The following is a 22,161-nucleotide window of genomic DNA, read 5'->3' on the forward strand; positions in this document are numbered from 1 at the left end:
TAGATATTTTGGAAATTATAGGTTTTCTGTCAGTCTTGTTGTGTTTTGCCTAATGTGAACTGTAATGCACTGTAGCATATTTGACTTTTAGCACTTATAAGGGCGATTTCAACCATATCTGCATTGTTTGTTATTGGCTAACTAGTAGTTAAAACGACAAAATGTTGAAGATATCATTATGTTGTGTTTTGGTGATGAAACCAATGTTCTCATTACATTTCACAAACTATTATTTTGAATCAATGTTTGTGGTGAGAGATTTTTACAATCCAAATGAATGCACAACGACAGGTTTTTAATGAAAGACTGACTGCGTTACAAGTGTGAGCGGTTTGACGTTTTGTACTAAGAGTTGTGAAAATGTACCACATACTTGTGAAAGTAGTACCAAAGTGATAAAAAAAAAATCATAAAGGTGTGTGTGTGTGTGTGTGTGTGTGTGTGTGTGTGTGTGTGTGTGTGTGTGTGTGTGTGTGTGTGTGTGTGTGTGTGTGTGTGTGTGTGTGTGTGTGTGTGTGTGTGTGTGTGTGTGTGTGTGTGTGTGTGTGTGTGCGTGTATCTGAGCATGCTGTGCATTTGTGCCATTCGGTAATGCTCCCTCCTGCTTAGTGGTGCTCCTGTGACAGAGTGCCACATTGCCAGAGTGGCTGGGCGGGATTTGGCTTGGTAAGCGTGTTTATGTTGGAGGGGAGTATCAGGCTTCATTAGATATCCCAGTCCAGCACTGCCTTCGCTAAAAAACCGTTGGGGCTTTTATTTATCATCCACTGATTGGATGGACAAGAGCCTGTCTCCAGAAATCACTATAATCCTCTTAGATAAAACAAACCCCTCATCCAATCCTCCGCTTCGATCCCCCCTCGCTCCCTCCCTCCTCCTCTCTACTTTCCCTCCATCCCCCCCTCCCTTCCTCTCACTCTCCTATTCCCAACTCGGGTGGGGAGTTTTAATCCAACTAGGTTACGCCCTAAATTTGATGACAGAGTAGGCAGCTTCGGAATGCCGACAAATCAATGGCTGCTGCATGCCTCCCTCCCATCATTTTTCTGTGGGTTATTTTCATCTCGTCGTTGTCAGTGTGACGGCACGTCTGTCTGGTCTGTGCATAACCTGTTCATCTGCTCTGGTATTCCAGAGACCAGGAAGGGATCCTTCACCGCCAGGATGCAGAGAGGAACTACAGTATCTAGATCTTGTGAATGACCACCATGCAACTTCTGATGAATACCTCTTAGAGTGTCGTCTTCATGGTTGATCGACGGGTCACAGTGATCTAAATAGTGCCTCTTCGTTGTGTCATGTTGGAGTGTTTTGAGCTTCTCAACTTCTAACACTAGAAGGCAACACTTCTAACACCAACAGGAGAATGCTGTAGTGCTTCAGGATTGGAAAAAGGAGAGGTTGGCCTGTGGTTTTGAGAGAATGAGAAGATAACGAGAAAGCCTTGGGGGATGACAGAATCCCAACTGCGGGTATTTACGGACTCAGAGGAGGACAGTATTCCGGTTCACATATTCACCACAGTCAAAAATGACGTCATGGGGCTTCCACTTCCTTTAGCCGACATGAGAACACTTTCTCCCACAGACTCATTGGGATGTTCCTCGACACTTTCCTGAGGCTTGCTGATCCTGAGGTGTGTTGTCGTTGTTTTGTTGTGTGCTGACTGAGACATTGGAGAGGAGCCATAGATAACACCCGTACAGATGTCTTCCTCAGGCGACACAGTGGGCCCAGGCAGGATGGGACTACTACCCAGGGCCGACACAGTGGACCCAGGCAGGATAGAACTAGGACCCAGGGCTGACACAGTGGACCCAGGCAGGATGAAACTAGGACCCAGGGCTGACACAGTGGACCCTTACAGGATGGGACTAGGACCCAGGGCCGAGTCAGGTGGAGTAACGAGCAGGCTGGGACCCAGAGGGACTCCAGCGGGGCTGAGGCTGGGCCTGTGGATCCTGTGTTTCAGCTGGTTCTGCTTCACTGCTCACGCTCAGATGAAGATACCACCTGAGACGTGAGTAGCCCCTTAGTGCTATCATGTAGTACTGCTCACCTCCAACAGTCTCTCCTTTAAAGTTACTATTCATACAGGCTACTGAGGCTTTGTGTGTCAGCTACACCTCAGACGTAGAGGCACAAGGGGGCTAAATCTATCACTTAGTGCAGTGGTATTCTTACTGTACTATCTCAAATATATAATTCCCTGTTGGTCCAGCACTGTGTGATCTGTAGCAATCCTCCAGTTGCCCTTTGATGTTGATGAGTCTCCACAGTTTTATCAGCAGCTTGTCACCCTGAGATTCAAGTGACTGACTTTTACAGTACGCTTCTAACAAATGTAATTGATGCACTTGGAAAAATTTTGAGGAGCACATTTTCTGACCAGCCGAATCCAGCCATTTATAGTAGAGGGACAAAAGTGTCTGCTAAAATGCATATAAGGAGGAGGATTTCTAGGTTGAACCTCTATTCCAATACGGTCTGTCTGACTGACTGGCTGGTTATTGTTGTTTATCTGCAGTCAGCTGCTGTTCGGTTTGTTTCAAGGCCTGATTACACATTGACCCTGATTCCTCTCTCCGCTGCCTCCGCTTCACTCCCTCCGCTATAATTGAACCCCATCCAACTGTCACCAAAATCACAGCACCTAAAAAGGTCCCATGAGCCAGGGAGATTAATCACGCTCAAGTCCCACACTCTGCACTCTGCTGTCAGCCCGTCTGGCCCTGTGTTCACATTCATCTCTCATCCCACCATATTAGGGGACAGTGCCAGCGGTCAGCCAGGCCAGTTCCACAACATGATTTGATGTGATGTGATTCATCATCCGGCGTCAAAGCCAGGATTTTTTCCCCCTTGCTTTCAAAATCCAGATTTTCTCCCCTTGTGGAATTCAGCCACCATTTTACTTTGCTGGAAGAGAACAAACATCATCATCAGGTCACTGTGGGCAATCATCAGGTCACTCAGTGTGCTGATGTGATGGAGTGTTTGTCACGTGGTTTACTACATTACATTTCGCTTCATCCCATGTGGGACAAGGCTAGCCTTGTCTTTGTGATAAAATGCATTGATATTTCCCCAAGGCACAATGGGGAGAGCTGGCTGTTCTGCGCTTGTCTATGTTTCTGTAGATTAGATTTGTAGGCTAATACAGGGCTGGCATTGGACAAACGGGATATTATCCTGAGCTTACATACATTTAAATCCTTGAGTCAGGCCGAATATTATATTGATTGACCCAAAGCTGTCTCGCTCTTCAAAGTTGCCAACAGCTTATTGCTGGCAGTTCCATTGGTTTTTAAGCCAGTGTGTTATAGATAAAAGATACTTGACCCACTAACAGGCAAAATTTGGCATAGGACGTCATTGTCTTGCTTTTGCAACCAGTAACAAATCTGACCATGATGAAATGAAAGACTTCATAATGATGTCCTTGCAACCAGTTTTGCCAACCAAGTTAGTTTTTTACCAAGAAGCATTTCTCCCATAGGCTTCCAATTCCCAGTAAGCGGTGGTCAGTTTAGTCACTGCCAGTGGCTGTTTGTGCAGGAAGTGGTCCAAAGTGCCGGTCATATGATCGGTTGACCACTGTTATTTTGCAGGACTCTGCCCTTACCCATTTGGGCCGGGCCAATAGCATCACACCACATTGGTAGACAGATGGTCATGCAGACCGGAGTGTGTTGTCAGAAGAACCTCCTGTGAGCAGACCTGCATGTTAACTTGCACCACACTGGGTCCATCACTGCCTGAAGCCTCAGCAGGACTGTGGTAGTCTGATCCAAGGTGTCATCACTGCAGACCTGGGATAACTATAGTTTTAACTGTGCTTTGCGGAAAGTAACTATTTTTCCTGGGGGAACCAACAGTTACTTTGGAGGGTGACTCCAACTATTTGAATACAGATCTCAGAAAGTGACTACTTTTCAAAACTATATTAATACAGATCTGAGAAAGCAAAAACTTTTTCAAAATGTTTTAATACAGATCACAGGAAGTTACTTCAACTAATGGCAGGGCTGTATCTGGAACTGCATGTTGATGATAGAAATATAATGAATAGAGCACACACAATCTCATATACTATTCCAATCTAGCTGACAGCCATATTTTATCTACACAATACATTACTATCTGAACATTCGGTAAATGTCCATTCTTCTCAATGTCCATTAACCCAGGTGTATATAATCAAGTAAAACCAATTAACCAATGATATTTTGTACAGATAAGTATAAATAAGTTGTGACGCTCAACTACTGTATGGCTTTTCGACATGACACTGAACATTTATTTTATGATACTTAAAAAAACTGCAGAGTAATTCAAAGACAATTGTAAACATTGCAAACAGCAAGTTGGACGCTTACACAGCAAATTTTCAAGTGTAATAAATAAATAAATAACAGTGTTAAATCAACACTCAAAGTGTGGAGTCTGTGGACCCAAATAGGCACCGGAACAGTATTAAATTAAATCCTTATTCAAATATTTCCCAGAGTGCATTGCCTTTCAAGTAAATTGTAGAGTTACCATGCATGACTATATTTGTTAGTGACAGAGACATGTTTGTTGCATTCATCCTTTTTCGATCCTATGGACTTCACCAATTGAGTTCCTAAGCTCTTACATTTTTTTTAACACAATACCACACTCTAAATCAGGGATGGGCAACTTTGATGGGGGTGGGGGTCACAAGAAATCGGAACTCATCATGAGTGGCCACAGTTTTAGAGTTAGTTTTGTGCAGTTCTACACATTTTGCCAGAGAGATTTTTCAAACATTTTTTAATGCACATTTTTAGTTATCGTATTAATTCTGTGCAATTCTACACATTTTGCCATCGGGTGTAGAGAAAATGTTGATGTTTTAAAGCTAGTTTGATGCAATTCTGCACATTTTGCCATGGGGCAGAGAGAAATGTTTACAGTTTTTAATATGATATCTGAGTGAGACTGACTAGAAAATCAGGGTTCTTAGCTTAGTGATGAGAGTTGAGGGCATTATGGTGTTGAACGCTGATCTGTAGTCAATGAATAGCATTCCCACATAGGTGTTCCTTTTGTCCAGGTGGGAAATGAAAGTGTTGATTGCCATAGAGATTGCATGATCTGTAGATCTGTTGGAGTGGTATTCAAATTGGAGTGGGTCTAGGGTTTTCTGGGATAATGGTGTTGATGTGAGCCATGACCAGCCTTTCAAAGCACTTCATGGCTACAGACGTGAGTGCTACGGGTCGGTAGTCATTTAGGCAGGTTACCTTAGTGTTCTTGGGCACAGGGACTATGGTGGTCTGCTTGAAACATGTTGGTATTACAGACTCAGTCAGGAACAGGTTGAAAATGTCAAAGATGACACTTGCCAGTTGAACAAGCCATGCTCGGAGTACGCGTCCTTGTAATCCGTCTGGCCCTGCGGCCTTGTTTAAAGGTTTTACTCACATCAGCTACGGAGAACGTGATCACAGTCATCCAGAACAGCTGACGCTCTCATGTATGCTACAGTGTTACTTGCCTCGAAGTGAGCATAGAAGTAATTTAGCTTGTATGATAGGCTCGTGTCACTGGGTAGCTCACGTCTGTGCTTCTCTTTGTAATCTGTATTAGTTTGCAAGCCTTGCCACATACGACGAGCGTCGGAGCCGGTGTTGTACAATTCAATCTTAGTCCTGTATTGACACTTTTCCTGTTAGATGATTCTTCGGAGGGCATAGCGGGATTTCTTATAAGCTTCCGGGTTAGAGTCCCGTTCCTTGAAAGCGGCAGCTCTACCCTTTAGCTCAGTGTGGATGTTGCCTGTAATCCATGGCTTCTGGTTGGGGTATGTACGTACGGTCAATGTGGGGACAACGTCCTCGATGCACTGATTGATAAAGCCAGTGACTTATGTGGTGTACTCCTCAATGCCATCGGAAGAAGCTTAGCATCTGCTTCATCTGACCACTTTCTTACTGACCAAGTCACTGGTGCTTCCTGCTTTAGTTTTTGCTTGTAAGCAGAGGGGATAGAATTATGGTCAGATTTGCCAAATGGAGGGCGAGGGAGAGCTTTGTACGCATCTCTGTGTGTGGAGTAAAGGTGGTCCAGAGTTTTTTTCCCCTCTGGTTGCACATTTAACATGCTGGTAGAAATGAGGTAAAACGGATTTGAGTTTCCCTGCATTAAAGTCCCCGGCCACTAGGAGCGCCACCTCTGGATGAGCGTTTTCCTGTTTGCTTATGGCCATATACAGCTCATTGAGTTCGGGCTTAGTGCCAGCATCAGTTTGCGGTGGTATATAGACAGCTACAAAAAATACAGCTGAAAACTCTCTTGGTAAATATTGTGGTCTACAACTTATCATGAGATACTCTAACCTCAGACAAGAAAACCTTGAGACTTCCTTAGATTTCGTGCACCAGCTGTTGTTTACAAATATACATAGACAGCCACCCCTTGTCTTACCAGAGGCCGCTGTTCTATCCTGCCGAAAAAGCTTAAAACCCACAAGCTGTATGTTGTTCATGTCGTCGTTCAGCCACGACTCGGTGACACATGAGATGTTACAGTTTTTAAAGTCCCGTTGGTAGGATATACGTGATTGTAGTTCGTCTATTTTATTATCAATTGATTGTATGATGGCTAATAGGACTGACGGTAAAGGTAGATTACCCTCTCGGCATCGAATCCTTCCAAGGCACCCGGACCTTCGTCCCCGATACCTCTGTCTCTTTCTCCTGCGAATGACAGGGATGAGGGACTTGTCGGGCATCTGAAGTAAATCCTTCCCGTCCAAATTGTTGAAGAAAAAGTACTAGTCCAGTACGCGGTGAGTAATCGCTGTCCTGATGTCTAGAAGCTCTTTTCGATCATAAGACACGGTGGCAGAAACATTATGTACAAAACAAGTTACAAATAACACGACAAAACATACACAATAGCACAATTGGTTACAGGATCGTAAAACGGCAGGCATCTCCATCGGCGACATTATTTTTAATGAGGTCGTGAGGAGAAAACAAATAACATTACATAGCATTCTATTTGATTTCCATACAACACCACATTGGTAGTCTGTCTGTTGACAGAGAGTTCAATAGGTGCCTTAAAATCATAGCTGTGGGAAGTAGGGGTGCTGAGGGTGCTACAGCACCCCCTGAAAAATCTGAATAGAAAATTAATAAAAAACAGAAGAACTGGGCCTTTACTTTACTACTATTAGCAGACCGATGTAGCCGTGTGTAGCGGGGGCAAAACATATTTCTCAGCATCCCGCGCCTATGCTTAAAATCCAATCATGTGCTTGAGGGGCACCTGGAACCTTCTACTGCCCTACATCAACCATGGACAGATTAAACAAATTGGCATTACAGTTGTGATATTCATCGCCTTTTTTGGCACATGGGTCCAGTCTGGGTTTTGAGTGTCATGTAGACAGCAAGGCCAAAATCTTGATGATTATATTCTGTCATGGACAGGATGATAGATTATCCATCACCTCTCTCTCTCTATCTCTCTCAGGGTCCAAGTTTGGGCAAATGTCCTTTCAGTGCAACTACGCGAGGCTACCACAAGATACTCGGGAGCTAACATTCTGCAAAAGGTAAAATATGGGTTTTATTTGGGGGTTGATCCCTAAACGAGAATGATACCGAATTAACATCAACCACAGGACAAAAACAGCTCCACTAACCACACATATGCTCTGCCATTTCAACCCACTGATCACTACCTTCCCCATATTTTTCTTGTCTCATCACATGTATAACCTCATGTGGCGCCCCATATTCTCCTCTAACACCACACACTAAAAACAAATGGTTATGAATGATATAGTTACAAATAAGGCTTATTTGGTTGGTAACCATAGCAGAAGGTTATTTTTCTGAAGGTTCTAAATGGAACCTGTATGGCGCTATAGAGAACCTTTTCCTGAGGTTAAATAAAGAACCATTAATAAAAGGTTCTATATAGAACCCAAAAAGGTTATTTATACATGTTTTTTATAGAACCTTTATGGAGAATGGCTCTATAAAGAACATTTTTCAATCTCAAAAATTATTCTGGATTAGTAGCCATATTATATTCTTAAAATGCCAGTGGATTTATTGTGATTATTAACAAGTTGAATCAGGTGTGCTAGCTCTGGCACAGCTGGGGGTCCCTGAGGAGAGAGTTGAGATCTACAGACTTAGTCAACTGTTCACAATAGACACAAGGGAATGCATCTTTCATAAGACACCCTCACTGGTCGTAGTCATACACACCATGTAATTGCTCAACACCACAGATTAAATAAACTATAATGACACTCTCACTCACGGTTGAACAAAAAGAGTTGTGCCCAAACCATTCCCCAAAATATTCAAATAAGCTGCTGTCACTCCATTTTAATTATCACTAAAAGAGGAAAGAATGCTTTCTTGAACTACAAAGAACCATTGATGGGCTCAAAGGTATGGTATGGTTCTACATAAAACCATCACCCTTCCCAAAGAACCCTTGAGGAACCCTCATATTTTCTGTGTCCACCCGCCACCTGTAATCTTATCATGTCCACTAAGATACAGTGAGCCAGCTGGTCACACTCTGTCTGCAGGGCACACTGTGGAGTGGAGTAGAGTAGAGTAGAGTAGAGTAGAGTAGAGTAGAGTAGAGTAGAGTAGAGTAGAGTAGAGTAGAGTAGAGTAGAGTAGAGTAGAGTAGAGTAGAGTAGAGTAGAGTAGAGTAGAGTGAGATACTTGGCACAGCTAGTGGCCCAGGGCAGCAGACAAAGACACACATGGTACAGGGCAGCTAGGCTACAAATGCGATCACACTAATATAATGTAGGAACCAGGAACTCTTTACCATAATGATAAACAGGATGTTGTGTCCTCCTGTACTTGTTTCAGATGGTCATGTCCCAATCTTGTCTTTACTATGTATTTAGTTTGTTTGCTTGTCTCTACTCTTACTTATAATAATTATATTTCAATTTTCAACTACTATTTTATGGTATGCTGATTTAGTCAATGCTATGTACTGGATCTACCTCATTATCTGATATTCCTGACATTGTGATGACCATTGTGTACTCATTGTACCTGTGAATTGCCAGAGGAAAAATATCTGTATCTAGCATAGCTGAACTCTCTCCTCAACAGAGCTATTCAGTCATGGCTCCTCTTATAGCTTTAGAATACACAGTATGACGCTTTCACCCTTCAGTATATGGGTTGCTTGGATTAATTAGGATTAGTGAGTGACTTAATCGAGTAATTAAGATACAAGTAAAGTCAGAGAGCTCTGTTTCGTCTTCAAATGGCTTTACCTAATGGCTCACACTTAACTCTCTGAATCAATCATCTCCAAGAGAGAATGATACGTGCCACGTTAGCATGGCAATGCTGCAATTGGAGCTGCATTTCATTTTCTGTACAAATGGGTAACCAGATGATCAAATATTACATATCAGACAAACTAAAAAGACGTTGTTGAACATCTCCCTTGTTCTTTTCAGAAATTCAGAGATGTAGAGTCCATTATCAAGATAGTGGACATCGATGGGAGAGCCCAAGTGAAGAACTTTTCAGAGGACATAGAGAGAATGCTGGGGTCCAAGATGAAGTCCGTTAAGGTGAGTACAAAGGTCAGATACAAGTTGGTGTTTGATAAATCAATGAGAGAAGTGAAAGATTCTTCATTAGTTGTTTTAATTTTAACACCATAAGACAACTTTGGCGAGCCACATTAGATCCCCTCGCAGACCAGAACTTGTCATTGGACCATCTGTTGATGTCCCCTGCTGTTATACACTCTTTGCAATATGAGAGTAGCCACCCCCAAAACTTTAACCATGACTATTGTGGTTGGGCTTGTGGTTTTCAAAACTTCTTTAAATGAATGTATCTTTATTTTCTCCTCAGCGGTTGGCTGAGTCTGCGGAGGATGCCGATTTGTACCACGAGTTCAACAAAACTCTACAGGTTTGTCATTCTATCTGTCTGTGGGAATGTGAGGTCTCAGATTTAGCAAAGTATTGCTACTATGAGTATCACAAAGCCGTTCTACAGTACCACAATAGAGATAATGAAATGTCTAACCATCATGCACACTTTGATGACCACAAAAACACACAATGCCATGAGAAGAAGCTAGTTTCTGATAGAATATACACTGCTAACTTACTTGACTTCCAATCACACTTGATGAATTTGAATGCAACTTTTCCCACCTACCTCGTGCTTTTCTCCTTCTCCAGTTTGACTATTATAACTCCATGCTGGTGAACACAATGGACGACGATGGTAACTTCATAGAGCTGGGTGGGGAGTTTCCTCTGGAGGAGAATGAGCATTTCAACAACATCCCAGTCAACACAATGCAGAGTGACGTACAGGTCCCCACCAATGTCTACAACAAAGGTGTGCGTGTGGTGAAGTTGAAACAGGCCCTTTGCAGGCCCTTGGATGCAAATCCTAATTTATATATGCACGTAACACATATTTTTACATAAATCCCACATCGAATTCAACGAGAGATTAGCATGTAAGAACATTGGATTAGGTGTGGCGTAGTCAGCCTTTAAAGTGAAAGGTATTGCTATATGTGATGTTACACTTTCCATCTCACTCATTTGCTGCTCTCTCTCCCCTGTGTAAAGATCCCTACATCCTCAATGGAATCTACATGTCGGAGGCTCTGAATGACGTGTTCATCAATAACTTCAAGAAAGACCCCACTCTCACCTGGCAGTACTTTGGCAGCTCCTCAGGTTTCTTCAGAATCTACCCTGGTAAAGGACTAGGCAGATGCCCACACAATGCTGATGTCATACGCCCACAGCTCCATACACAACTTATAGCATAAATCAGCACAGAATTATGTTTAAATCTAGAATAGAACATTTCAGAAAAGATAGCACAGCAAAACATAAAAACATACTAGTATAGATAAATCATGTCAACGCTCTCTTATGATGTAAATTGCAGCGATGTTGTAGAATTGAAATGGATGCCATGATGTTTGCTGACTGTGGAGATTGTGTGACTGTATCATTTATACAGGTATCAAATGGACTCCAGATTCAAATGGTGTTGCTGCTTTTGACTGCAGGAACCGTAACTGGTAAGCTACTATCTCTGCATTTAGTAGTGTCTAGGGTGGCCTTGCCCTTGACCAGAGTAGGAAACTGACAGGTATCAAGGAGACAAGAGTAAGAGTAAGAGTTTGACACTAATACTGTGACCTCTTATACCCTTATACTCCCCTTACGGAAACAACACATGATTTCACATGTTGAAAATCACATTATTTCACGTGACATTTGCACATGTTTTGCACATGTGAAATCATGTGAAACCATGTGTTTTTGGAACATTTCACATGTGATATTTCACAGTGGTAGTTTCACATGTGGATTTTCAAATATGAAATCATGTGAAAACATGTGTTTTTGGAACACTTCACATGTGATGATATTTCACATGAAGTTTCACGTGGATTTTACATGTGATCAAAAACCTTTCACATGTGAATTCAAATTTTCACATGAGATTTCATGGGTGATGCCCTGCAAACAAAAATAAGTTGTTATGATACACACAGTGGTTTAAACATAGTGTTTTCAACTTACATATTTGAGATACAGTGCATTCAGAAAGGATGCACTGAAAGGATGCATTTTGTTATGTTACTGCCTTATTCTAAAATGTATTAAATAATTTTTCTCCCCTCATCATTCTACACACAATATGAGACTCAGGTGCATTATGTTTCCACTGATCATCCTTGAGATGTTTCTACAACTTGATTGGATTCCACCTGTAGTAAATTCAATTGATTGGACATGATTTGGAAAGGCACACACCTGTCTATATAAGGTCCCACAGTTGACAGTGCATGTCAGAGCAAAAAACAAACCAAGCCATGAGGTCAAAGGAATTGTCTGTAGAGCTCCGAGACAGGATTGTGTCAAGGCACTGATCTGGGGAAGGGTACCAAAACATTTCTGCAGCATTGAAGGTCCTCAAATAACACTGTGGCCTCCATCATTCTTTAATGAAAGAAGTTTGGAAACACCAAGACTCTTCCTAGAGCTGGCCGCCCAGCCAAACTGAGTAATCGGGAGAGAAGGGCCTTGGTCAGGGAGGTGACCAAGACCTGATGGTCACTCTGACAGAGCTCCAGAGTTCCTCTGTGGAGATGGGAGAACCTTCTCTGCAGCACTCCAGCAATAAGATCTTTATGGTAGAGTGGCCAGACGGAAGTCACTCCTCAGTAAAAGGCACATGACAGCCCGCTTTAAGTGCCAAAAGGCACTTAAAGGACTTAGACCATAAGAAACAAGATTCTCTGGTCTGATGAAACCAAGATTGAACTCTTTGCCAAGCATCACATCTGGAGGAGACCTAGCACCATCTCTACGGTAAAGCATGCTGATGGCAGCATCATGCTGTGGGGATGTTTTTCAGCTGCAGGGACTGGGAGACTAGTCAGGATTGAGGGAAAGATGAACGGAGCAAAGTACAGAGAGATCCTTGATGAAAACCTGCTCCAGAGCGCTCTAGACCTCAATGTTCACCTTTCAACAGGACAACGACCCTAGGCACACAGCCAAGACAATGCAGAAGTGGCTTCAGGACACGTCTCTGAATGTCCTTGTGTGGCCCAGACAGAGCTCGGACTTGAACCTAATCTCAAGACCTCAGACTGGGGCAAAGGTTTACCTTCCAACAGGACAACGACCCTAAGCACACAGCCAAGACAACGCAGAAGTGGCTTCGTGACAAGTCTCAGTGGCCCAGCCAGAGTCCGTACTTGTACCCAATCGAACATCTCTGGAGAGACCTGAAAATAGCTTTGCAGTGACGCTCCCCATCCAACTTGACAGAGCTTGAGTGGATCTGCAGAGAAGAGTGGGAGATACTACCCAAATACAGGTGTGCCAAGCTTGTAGCGTCATACCCAAGATGACTCTATGCTGTAATCTCTGCCTAAGGTGCTTCAACACAGTACTGAGTTATGGGTCTGAATATTTATGTTAATGTGTTATTTAATTGTGTAATTTTTTTATACATTTGCCAAAATGTAAAAAAAAAACATTTTTGCCTTTTCATTACGGGGTATTGATTGTAGATTGATGAGGTATTTTACTTTTTTAAATCCATTTTAGAATAAGGCTGTAACGTAACAAAAAGTGGAAAAAGTCAAGGGGTCTGAATACTTTCTGAATGCACTGTACATGACTGCATTGTGTATTTTTATTTATACAGTAATTATTATGATTCAACATGTTTTTACCTGGGATTTTAACTCATAACCTCTTGGTTCATGGCATTATGATCTTCCTGCTACCCCATCATGTCTATGTCAGTAACGGATTTCACCTGTATTCCTACACTTGGAACATCAAAGTAAATCTCTTTGTTAAAAATACACGTAAGAAAAACAAATATATTTATCATAATGATTCAGCAGTAACATTAAAACTTAATCATATGCACCATCAACATTACTGAACTATACAGAAAACCCTAAAATTACTGGTATAAGTCAATTAAATTGTCAATTAAATTGCAGATGGCACTGCAGAGATGTATTGTAGGTAAGGAATGTTCAGGGGAATGCTACAGACTATGTGGAAGAGCAGAAGGATTAGCCTACCTCAAATCAAGAGGTTGTGTGTTAAAATCCCAGGTAGGGAAATATTTTAGCTGTGATGACACATGCAATTGCACATTTGATCACATGTGAAGTGTTCCAAAAGCATGTTTTCACATGTGAAATGTTATATGTGAAGTCTTTAAAAATATACATTTTGAAATTATGTTTTCAGTTTAGTTGTGAGATTTTAGTTGTGAAATGTCACATGTGAAGTGTTCCAAAATAAACTAGCTTCAGTCTGACTGATAAAACAAATAATGCAGGGAGTTGGTGTTTCACTTAAACTTTGTTGGCAAGTAAACATGTTTCAATAAAAATAGATTACACTGTCAATATAGCAAATAAGTAGACATGGCTTATATTTTTTCTGGAGACCGAGGTGTTTACACAGCAGGTTGAAGGAACAGTTATGGCGATGTATGACATATATACAGTATAAGACAAATATACTACTAACGCCTATAATAAATACAACAGTTCTACAAAGGGAATACTTGCATATGGTGTTTTTGGGTAGTGCCGTGAGTTCGGAGTCACTTTTATACAAGGGGAGATTTCTGTTATGGGACCTTTCACATCTCCTCTTGAGTCATCAACTTCTTTGTATCAAACGCTATTGTCTGTGAGAGAAAGACGAAAACTTAATTACACATTCATGGGCAATCGTTGTGTACTGTCTGTACTGTAGCATCATGGTGTAGAATATGAGACATCTCACAGACACGTTAGCTAGCTAGCTACAACACACAGGTATAGTTAACTCTGAGACTGATATAAGTCATAAAGACAAAGTCATTCCTTTACTCTCCGCCATCATCATCAAAACAATTCTCCGGTTTTGCTCCTAGATAGGCTAGTTAGCTAGCTGGCTATAACATTAGACTACAGACTGTAGAACAGTATTTTTTAGATATAGCAAATACACAGCTAGCTATCTAAACTTGGCTAGCTTGCCTTGTAGAGGTACTAGCAAGCCCAGTTATGGCCAAATCGATCACCAAATTGTGCTGTACTGAACAACACTGCCTCGTGTAAAAAGACAGCTTATATTGCTAGCTAGCTACCAACAGCAAAACAACTTACTAATTTGTAATTTGGCCTCCTGAGTGCAGGTCCATCTGGTTTAAGTGTATTCCGGCACAAATAAATAGGGCTGTAAATGAACATTAAAAAAATATTTTGTTCCTCCAGCTCTTCTTGGAAAGAAGAATCATCGGAAGCAGCCATTGTAGCTAATTATTTAGCAAGCTTCTGTGAACCTGTAAACGACTACCGCCCCGTTTGAAAAGCCTGCCTTCAACTGTGGGAACAACGAAGTAGGGCTGCAGTCTTTACAAAGCCAGGGAAAATTTGTGAACGTAGATATAGAAGGTTACTTATGTAACCACGGTTATGTGAGCTATATGGATCATTCCAATATATTGGTATCACTCCCTGGTGGAGGGATGCATCTGAGGTGAGGATTTAAAGATTTACTCCCATGTACACCTGTGTCACGGCTGGGGTCCTCCCCTATATATAGACCCCAAGGCCGCAACACACGTTCTCTACATAATTTTTGAGGCGCCACTAGCACTGTAGAGGATTGGAGTGATCCATATAACTCACATAAATCTGGTTACATATGTAACCTTTGTTATGTTTCACTATATTGGATCACTCCAATATATTGGTATACCCGTACCAAATTTAGTCGGAGCTAGAGGGACCTGGCCAGCCAGCAGATAAGACGCAGGGGCCATCAATGTGGAAGGAGGGTTCCTGGACAGTCCCCGGAAGGGGAGGGGGTGCCCAGGACCGCTGCACCAATCGCAGAGGGAGGTGCCACATTTACCCGATAGTACCAAGTTAAGGTGCAAGAGGAAGCCCAGCTGGCCGCAGCACAGATATCAGGAGGGGCACTCCTCTCAGTAAAGCCCAGGACGCAGCCACACCTCGTGTTGAACGTGCCACCACAGAACCCAGCACTGGCCTACCAGCCAGGCGGTATGCTGTCGTAATTGTGTCCACGATCCAGTGAGAAAACCTCTGCTTTGATAACCCAGCCCCAAGGACTCTCTCACCATAGCAGACAAAGAGCTGGTATGTTGTTCTCACTGGAAGTAATCGCTACCAACAAAGCCACCTTCATAGAGAGTTGATTCAGGGAGGCAGACTCCAACAGTTTGAAAGGTGGCTTTGCCAATGCTGCCAAAACCACATCCAGATCCCAACTCGCCATTTGGCGGGTCCTAGCTGGACGCAGGCGATGAACCCCCTTCATAAACTTGTGTGACCAAGGGATGGCGCCCCACTGGCCTGTCCATCCACCCCACATGGCAGGCAGATATATCCTCTCAGTGTAGAGGCTGCCAAACCCTCATCCAAGTGAGACTGCAGGTATTGGAGGACATGCTGCACCCCACATGACTCGGGCACAACCTCAATACCAGTGCACCAAGAGCAGAACAACCGCCAGCACAACTGGTATGCCGCGGTTGTAGCCGGTGGCCTTGCGCTCTGAATGGTGTTCATTAAGAGCTCCTGTAGTCCTAACATTGACCTTTGGTGCCGTTCAGCAGCCAAGCCCACAGACTGAGGCGGTGCGGTTTCGGATGCTATAGAGTTCCCCCGGCCTGAGACAGCAGACAACAAGGATAGGATAAGGCTGAACCATGGATGTCTGGACCAGTATGGGGCCACCAGCAGCAGACGATACTCTGCCATCCTGATCCTGTCCAGCACCTCCTGGATCAGGGGAAAAGGGGGTAATGCATAACCTGTTAGGGACAGACGTTCCGCTAGCGGAACGCCTCACCAATATCCAATGGTATAGAGTGGCGCGAATTACAAATACCTAAAAAATGCAAAAACTTCAATTTTTCAAACATATGACTATTTTACACCATTTTAAAGACAAGACTCTCCTTTATCTAACCACATTGTCCGATTTCAAAAAGGCTTTACAAAGAAAGCAAAACATTAGATTATGTCAGGAGAGTACCCAGCCAGAAATAATCACACACACATTTTTCAAGCTAGCATATATGTCACAAAAACCAAAACCACAGCTAAATGCAGCACTAACCTTTGATGATCTTCATCAGATGACACTCCTAGGACATTATGTTATACAATACATGCATGTTTTGTTCAATCAAGTTCATATTTATATCAAAAACCAGCTTTTTACATTACCATGTTTTGTTCAGAACTAGCATACCCACCGAAAACATCTGGTGAATTTACTAAATTACTCACGTTGACAAAACGTTGACAAAAAACATAACAATTATTTTAAGAATTATAGATACAGAACTCCTTTATGCAATCGCGGTGTCCGATTTTAAAATAGCTTTTCGGTGAAAGCACATTTTGCAATATTCTGAGTAGATAGCCCGGCCATCATGGCTAGCTATTTTGACACCCACCAAGTTTGGAACTCACCAAACTCAGATTTACTATAACAAAAATTGGATTACCTTTGCTGTTCTTCGTCAGAATGCACTCCCAGGACTTCTACTTCAACAACCAATGTTGTTTTGGTTCCAAATAATCCATAGTTATATCCAAATTGCTCCGTTTTATTCGTGCGTTCAAGACACTATCCGAAGGGTGACGCGCCGGCGCGTATCGTGACAAAAAATGTCCAAATATTCCATTACCGTACTTCGAAGCATGTCAAACGCTGTTTAAAATCAATTTTTTTATGCGATTTCTCGTAAAATAGCGATAATATTCCAACCGGGAGACGTTGTATCCGTTCAAACACTGAAATAAGAAAATGGAGTCATCACATGCACGCGCGCTGCAGTGTCATTGTTCTCAGAAGTACCACTCACCAAAACCCCTACCGTTTTTCGCCCAGAGACTGCAGAGTTATCATTCAACGTTCTGGCGCCTTCTGAGAGCCAATGAAAGCCTTAGAAAATGTCACGTTACAGCAGAGATCCTGTATTTTCGATAAAGAGGCTACAGAAGGCCAAGAAATGGTCAGACAGAGCACTTCCCATATAGAATCTTCTCAGGTTTTGGCCTGCCATATGAGTTATGTTATACTCACAGATACCATTCAAACAGTTTTAGAAACTTTAGGGTGTTTTCTATCAAAATCTACTAATTATATGCATATTCTAGTTTCTGGGCAGGAGTAATAACCAGATTAAATCGGGTACGTTTTTTATCCGGCCGTGAAAATACTGCCCCCTATCCCAAACAGGATAAAGCTCCAGCCCTGGCCAATCGTGAGCCAGAGCATCCAAGCCCAGAGGCCCTGGTGGCTCCGACATGGAGTACCACAGAGGGCAGTGTGCATTGTCCAGGTAGGCAAACAGGTCCACCTGCGCCCTCCCGAACTTGTCCCACAGGTGCTGCACCACCTGGGGATGTAGGCTCCAGTCCCAAGGTGGCGGGCCCTCCCTCGAGAGCATATCTGCTGCCATATTCAGGATGTCAGGTACGTGCGCAGCACGTAGAGACGCTAGACGTCCCTAAGCCCAGAGAAGGAACTCCCGTGCCATAAGATGGAGGAGGTGGGACCTCAGTCCACCCTGATGGTTGATGTAAGCCACCACTGTGGTGTTGTTCGTTCTCACCAGGACATGTCTTCCCTTCAGTTGTGGAAGGAAAGACCACAGGGCCAGCAGTACAGCTCAGAGCTCTAGTGTATTGATGTGCCTGCCGATCCAAGGGGGGTAGCCATCAGCTGCTGGCCGACCTGCTCTTGGTCACACCCCCCAGTCGATCTGGGAGGCATCTGTGCTGACCAGCTCCCGGCGGCACATACTCAGCATCTCCCCCCACCTGAGAGAAAGGAGTGACAGCGCCACCTCAACAATGCCCTGAGTCACTGGGCGGTCACCCGCAGCTGGCGCTTCGGGTGCAGCCGGTGGGAGTTGAACCACCGTTGAAGAGGGTGGAGATGGAGCAGGCCCAGGGGAATCAACAACGAGGCCACCGTCAGCAAGTCTAACAGGTGTTGGCAGGTCAGGGCAGATACCACCCACCCCTGCTGAAAGAGGTTGAGGCAAGATAAGATCTCCTGAACCCTTCTGGTGGGCAGGCGTGCTCACATGAGGACTGAGTCCAGTTCCATGCCAATATAGGCCACCCTCCGGGTGGGTGTCAGATGACTCTTCTTTTCATTTAACAATAATGCACATCCCGCCAATGTGGGTCAGGAGCATGTCTCTGTCTGACAGGATCTGGGTCCTGGTCAGGGCACAAATCAGCCAATCGTCCAGGTAATTGAGGATCAACAATCCTCGGGACGTGAGAGGTGCCAGGACAGCGTCCATCGCACTTTGTGAAAGTGCGGGGTTCCAAGGAGAGGCCTAAGGGAAGAATCATGAATTCATAAGCCGTCCCTTCGAAAGCGAATTGGAGATACTGCCAATGATCTGGGTGAACAGGAACATGAAAGTATGCATCCCTCAGGTTCAGCGTCACAAACCACTGGTCCCTGGGCACAGCCTGCAACACGCGGTCTGGGGACAGTACCTTCAAGTACACATTTAGGTTGCAGAGGTCCAGAATTGGTCGAAACCCTCTGTCTCTTTTTGGGACCACAAAATAAGTGGAGTAGAACCCACCTAGCCGTTCTGATGTCTCGATCATGCAGATGGCACCCATGTCCAAGAGTGAGGAGCTCTCCAGCCACAGGGTTTTCTTCAGGAGGTACACATCCGTGGTGACACGAAGGCCCCTGAAGGACGGGGGCCAGCATCGGAATTGGAATCGGTACCCCCTCGACCATTGTGGACAACACCCAGGGGTACTCCTCACCCTCCTCCCACTTTACCCTTTGAGAACGGGAGAAGCAGCCTAGGCCGAGGAAGGGTGTGTCAGGGGTCCTGCCAGGGCCCGCCGCTCCTCTGGCACCTTGAGCGCCTGGGTCCCCCAGGCACATCCCTATGGCGGTGATGGTTAACAGGTTGTTGCTCCACCGCAGGCTGTGCCCCTCCCCGCTGTCGTAACCTCAGCACGAGGCGATGGGGTAGGAGAGGGACCCCACCGTCGTTCGGGTGCAGGTGGGTGGCGACGGTCCGTCTGCCTTGGACCTGGGGCCTGAGGAGGCGGCATGAACCGTCTCAGGGTCTCCTCGTCCCTACAAAACTTATCGGTCTGCTCCAGAATGCCATCAACCCCTGGGCCAAACATATGCCCTGTGGTGATGGGGAGAGTGGCAAATGTGCTCTGGAGAGCAGATGGGATTGGGCCAGCCAGAGAGGTAACCACCTGCGCCATGGCCCGTTCGTTGGTGCGGGGCACACTCCTCTGGAGCGACGAAAGCAGGCGAGACACCTCCATCGCTTCCCGGAGGAGCTCCTCTGTGCCCTCCTGCAGCCGGGGCAACAGAGTCTGCAGGTAGGCCTGCAGCAGCATGGCCGCATTGATAAGGCGGCCAAGAGAGCAGAGGGAGCCATTTGTGGCTTTCAAGTCTGTATCAAGGACTCTGGGGGGTCCCGGCTTCAGTTGCGGGTTCCGCCCTATAATCTCCCAGTCCGGGAGGACCATGGCAGCTATCATGATGTCCATGGTCGGGTACTCCTAGGAGGCAGAGTGTAATGCTAACGAAATGCAAGTACGACAAACCACGGGCGGAAGATACAGATCAACCACACACAGCGAGTGGAGCACTCAAGAGAAGGGGCTGGCTATGTGGCCAGCTGCTCCAAGATGCAAACAGCCAGTGAGTATACTTCCATGCAAGATATTACACTTACCAGTGACTTACCAAGCGAACTTCAGAACGTTTGTACGTCAAACCATATGGACTTCCAACGAGAAAATGAAAGAGAATGTGGTTCGCGGCCAGGGGGTCTATATATAGGGGCGCACCCCTGCCGTGACACATGTGTACACGGGAGTAAATCTGTAAATCCTCACCTCGTATGTATCCCTCCGCCGCGGAGTAATACCAATATATTGGAGTGATCCATATAGTGAAACATAACGTGTAGTGTCCTGGCATATAGGAACATTGTTGAGACAAGTCCAATGCCTCTATTGAACAAGGAAGACCATATCTACTCGCTGCTAGCATGATCGTGCAATTGACGAAACAGAAAGGCCACAATAAATGCTACAAAACATGACTCGTCATATACAGCTATAGCTCATAATTGTATTATTACATTTTTATAACTAATATTTTATATTTCTTTTTGTACTACACAAAAACATACATAGCCAAAAACAATAGATAACTCAACATTTACAGACACAAATTTCAACAAACATTAATGACCTCACAATTGCTCAGACCCACATGATCCCACCATTCTAATTTCTCATTCCCTGGACATCACCTGTGCTTGCAGTACTTCATGCCATATAGCTTCAAACTGCACTATTCTGCTTCTCTCTGTAGCCCACATTTTTCTATATTTAGAAAATAATCCTTTTGATTCATCCACTGACTTAATGATGGAGGGTTATTTGATTTACCGTTTTCAAGCAAATGTTTTTTCAAAATGATTGACAGCCCGTTGGATCTTTCACCGCACCCTCATATGCCATATCTTGAAATATGCAAATAGACAGATTAAAAGTACATTTAAACTCAGCAAAAAAATAAACGTCCCTTTTTCAGGACCCTGTCTTTCAAAGATAATTTGTAAAAATCCAAATAACTTCACAGATCTTCATTGTAAAGGGTTTAAACACTGTTTCCCATGCTTGTTCAATGAACCATAAATAATTAATGAACATGCACCTGTGGAATGGTCATTAAGACAGTAACAGCTTACAGACGGTAGGCAATTAAGGTCACAGTTATGAAAACTTAGGACACTAATGAGGCCTTTCTATTGACTCTGAAAAACACCAAAAGAAAGATGCCCAGGGTCCCTGCTCATCTGTGTAAACGTGCCTTAGGCATGCTGCAAGGAGGCATGATGACTGCAGATGTGGCCAGGGAAATAAATTGCAATGGCCGTACTGTGAGACGCCTAAGACAGCGCTACAGGGAGACAGGACGGACAGCTGATGGTCCTCGCAGTGGCAGACCACGTGTAACAACACCTGCACAGGATCGGTACATCCGAACATCACACCTGCGGGACAGGACCAGGATGGCAACAACAACTGTCCGAGTTACACTAGGAACGCATAATCCCTCCATCAGTGCTCAGGCTGTGTGCAATAGGCTGAGAGATGCTGGACTGAGGGCTTGTAGGCCTGTTGTAAGGCAGGTCCTCACCAGACATCACCAGCAACAACCTCGCCTATGGGCACAAACCCACCGTCGCTGGACCAGACAGGACTGGCAAAAAGTGCTCTTCACTGACGAGTCGCGGTTCTGTCTCACCAGGGGTGATGATCAGATTCGCGTTTATTGTCGAAGAAATGAGTATTACACCGAGGCCTGTACTCTGGAGCGGGATCGATTTGGAGGTGGATGGTCCGTCATGGTCTTGGGCGGTGTGTCACAACATCATCGGACTGAGCTTGTTGTCATTGCAGGCAATCTCAACGCTGTGAGTTACAGGGAAGACATCCTCCTCCCTCATGTGGCACCCTTCCGGCAGGCTCATCCTGACATGA

General features: G+C 44.3%; 1 protein-coding gene across 3 annotated transcripts in view; it reads left to right on the forward strand.

The window, feature by feature from the left end:
• The first annotated feature begins 892 nt into the window (after positions 1-892).
• LOC106561009 (voltage-dependent calcium channel subunit alpha-2/delta-4) overlaps positions 893-22,161 on the forward strand; it is a 72,827-nt gene continuing 51,558 nt past the window's right edge. The window contains exons 1-7 of one of the 3 annotated variants that reach the window (XM_014124547.2): positions 893-2,020; positions 7,510-7,591; positions 9,491-9,607; positions 9,897-9,956; positions 10,232-10,394; positions 10,634-10,765; positions 11,037-11,097. In XM_014124547.2, coding sequence (XP_013980022.1) covers positions 1,707-2,020; positions 7,510-7,591; positions 9,491-9,607; positions 9,897-9,956; positions 10,232-10,394; positions 10,634-10,765; positions 11,037-11,097 — 929 coding nt within the window. In that variant the 5' untranslated portion in view covers positions 893-1,706. The remainder of the gene's footprint in view (positions 2,021-7,509; positions 7,592-9,490; positions 9,608-9,896; positions 9,957-10,231; positions 10,395-10,633; positions 10,766-11,036; positions 11,098-22,161) is intronic. The other 2 variants (XM_014124546.2, XM_014124548.2) reach the window with 2 other exon arrangements.

This window comes from Salmo salar, chromosome ssa10, assembly GCF_905237065.1.
Source record: "Salmo salar chromosome ssa10, Ssal_v3.1, whole genome shotgun sequence".
Lineage (NCBI taxonomy): Eukaryota > Metazoa > Chordata > Actinopteri > Salmoniformes > Salmonidae > Salmo > Salmo salar.